Source organism: Octopus bimaculoides, chromosome 7, assembly GCF_001194135.2.
Source record: "Octopus bimaculoides isolate UCB-OBI-ISO-001 chromosome 7, ASM119413v2, whole genome shotgun sequence".
Lineage (NCBI taxonomy): Eukaryota > Metazoa > Mollusca > Cephalopoda > Octopoda > Octopodidae > Octopus > Octopus bimaculoides.
The window spans coordinates 18,461,306-18,463,801 of NC_068987.1; the positions used below are offsets into that span (position 1 = coordinate 18,461,306).

General features: G+C 35.6%; 1 protein-coding gene across 1 annotated transcript in view; it reads right to left on the minus strand.

The window, feature by feature from the left end:
* The window catches only part of LOC106876805 (actin, non-muscle 6.2), a 6,186-nt gene extending 4,388 nt beyond the window's left edge, over window positions 1–1,798 (minus strand). The window contains exon 1 of the mRNA XM_052969295.1: window positions 1,429–1,798. Coding sequence (XP_052825255.1) covers window positions 1,429–1,551 — 123 coding nt within the window. The 5' untranslated portion in view covers window positions 1,552–1,798. The remainder of the gene's footprint in view (window positions 1–1,428) is intronic.
* Window positions 1,799–2,496: the final 698 nt, after the last annotated feature.

The window sequence follows — 2,496 nt, forward strand, 5'->3', positions numbered from 1 at the left end:
ATATATATATATATATATATATATATATATATATATACACACACAAGTATATATATCACTTGTGAGGAATAACTGCATTAATTTCGTTTCTTCTTTTTAAATTAGATATGGGCCAAAAGTTTCATAAAGAAAATTTCCCAGTAGAATTTTAAATGTATAATACAGTTGAGATGAGAGATTTACATGCAATATCTACACTCAAATAGTCAAGCATCAAAATTAAAATGTATGTTAAAATAATTTGGTATATTATGCTAGTAGTAACCAAAAGTATTTTTTCACAATTACAACCAACAACCTGTATCTATAAGTGTATAAATATATTCAAACAAAGGTGTATATAACAGGTGCTGTATATTTAAAAATGCCTAAGCATGTATAAGATTAGGATGACGTGTAAGGTCTAATTTAAAAATTGTTTTAAGCATTTATCTATCAAAGTGATATATGAAGTATACAATAACCTTTTAAAATTATTTTCATAAAACCAGTTTGAAAATCTGGAGCAAGAAATCCTTAAAACTAATTTGGCTATTTCTAAATGTGGTTTAGAAGTGGTTAATTAAATAATTTAAGCCAGTCGAGACATCGTTTTTTTTAGCTTAGTTCAACTTGGGACGTAACTTCAAAGTTGCTGGAATTTTATTTAGGACAAACGATGGCGGTTTGACAGGTGAGAAAGATTACAATTTAAAGCGGAATTAACAAGTGACAGGTGAAGAAGTAACACAATTTACAGGTTGTTGTTGCTGTTTTAGCCCCAGGTCCGTCCTGTTCGAGCAAATCTGTGACCCAAACGCATCCCAACCATATAAACCCCTTCACTTATGTTGTAGGATATCAAGATTACAATATCTACTGAATGTATCCATCCATTTAAAATAAAATAATTTGAGGGAGATTTACCTGCTATTTCTAACTGGTCGAGGTACCATTTGCCTTATGTTCTGGGATGCCAAGATAGATGAATGCATGTTATCTTTCTAAAAGGTCAAGAGTGTAATTTGAGGGAGATTTGTCCGCTATTTCTAGTTGGTCTAGCGACTGCATGGGACCATTACTCGATGTTCAGGGTAGCCAAGGTAAACAAAGACACGCACCCTTTAAAATAGGGGTGTCATTTGAAGGGTTACCCGTCATTTCTTTATCTTGGGACAATACATGCAGACTCCTTTCTTGTCTTCTTCTGTTGGGGCCCTTTCAAATGACAAGGTTGTGATTTGAGGAAGACTTATCTTGTCTTGGGACCACCGTAAATACAGGATCACCACTCTCATTCCGTTGGCCGAGTTTTTACATTTACAGGTGGAACGAACCATTTACAGGTGTGAATATAAGTTTAAAAAAAAAAAAATTATAAAGAACTATAAAGTTGTTTTTTTCTTCTAAGTTTGTAAAATAAAATGGAAAATAAAACAATATATATACCTGATGTCTGGGACGACCAACAATTGAAGGGAAGACAGCTCTGGGGGCATCGTCACCGGCAAAACCAGCTTTGCACATACCAGATCCATTGTCAATAACAAGAGCAGCGACTTCATCATCCATGTTTGTGATTTATTGAAAGTTTTTTGGTCTTTCTAAGGTTTATAAAGTTTTAGTATTTAGTTTTTTCTCCCCTGTTCTTGACAGTGCCGGCTTTTAGTTGTTTCGTTATTTTTAATTAAGTTTCACCTGACAAAAAGGTAAAAAGCTACTTCTGGACTGAGAGATGTGAATGGTGTCGAAGCTGGCGACTGAATGGTAGGCTTGAGCAAGACGTGCTCCTTTTTATCTGTTCAACAAATAGTTTCCAGGAAAAATAGCAAATGAACTATCATATATATGTCCTTATATGGAAGAAAACGAGAGCCAACAAGAGAAAGAAAGAAAGAAAGAATTGCAAGTGTGGCGATGGAGGTGATGAGTGTGACGGTGGTGGCGGTAATGAGTGGAGCAATGAAGCCACTACCTACCTATACACCTCCTTCATCTCCCTGTCCCACTCTGTGTTTTTGTTTCTTCCTCTCTTTCTTCATTGCACGCTCTCATACACTCTCCCTCTCTTGCCATCTCTTTACACCCCTACCTCCCCTTCATGTGAGTTGTAGGAGTGTGTGTGTGTATGTACGTATGTGTGTGTAAGGTGGTTCTTTGTTGGTCGGTGTCATACTGTAGGTGCTTGTATAAGGTGAGGTGAGTCTGCGCGCGCGCGATTGTGTGTGTACGTGTAATTACGATGGTGGTGAGAGTGAGTGATGTCAGTTCGTTGTATGTGCTTAAGTATATGTCAGTATGTGTATGTTACTTTCTTTGTGTCTTGAGGTGTATGTGAGTTTCTTTCTGTGTCTTGGTGTGTATTGCTATGTGTATGTTAGTTTGTGTTTAAGTGTGTGCTTATGCATACATACATACATTCATGCATACACATATATGTGTGTGTGTGTGTGTATATATATATATATATATATATATATATATATGTGTGTATGTATTTATAGTTGTATTGTTTTT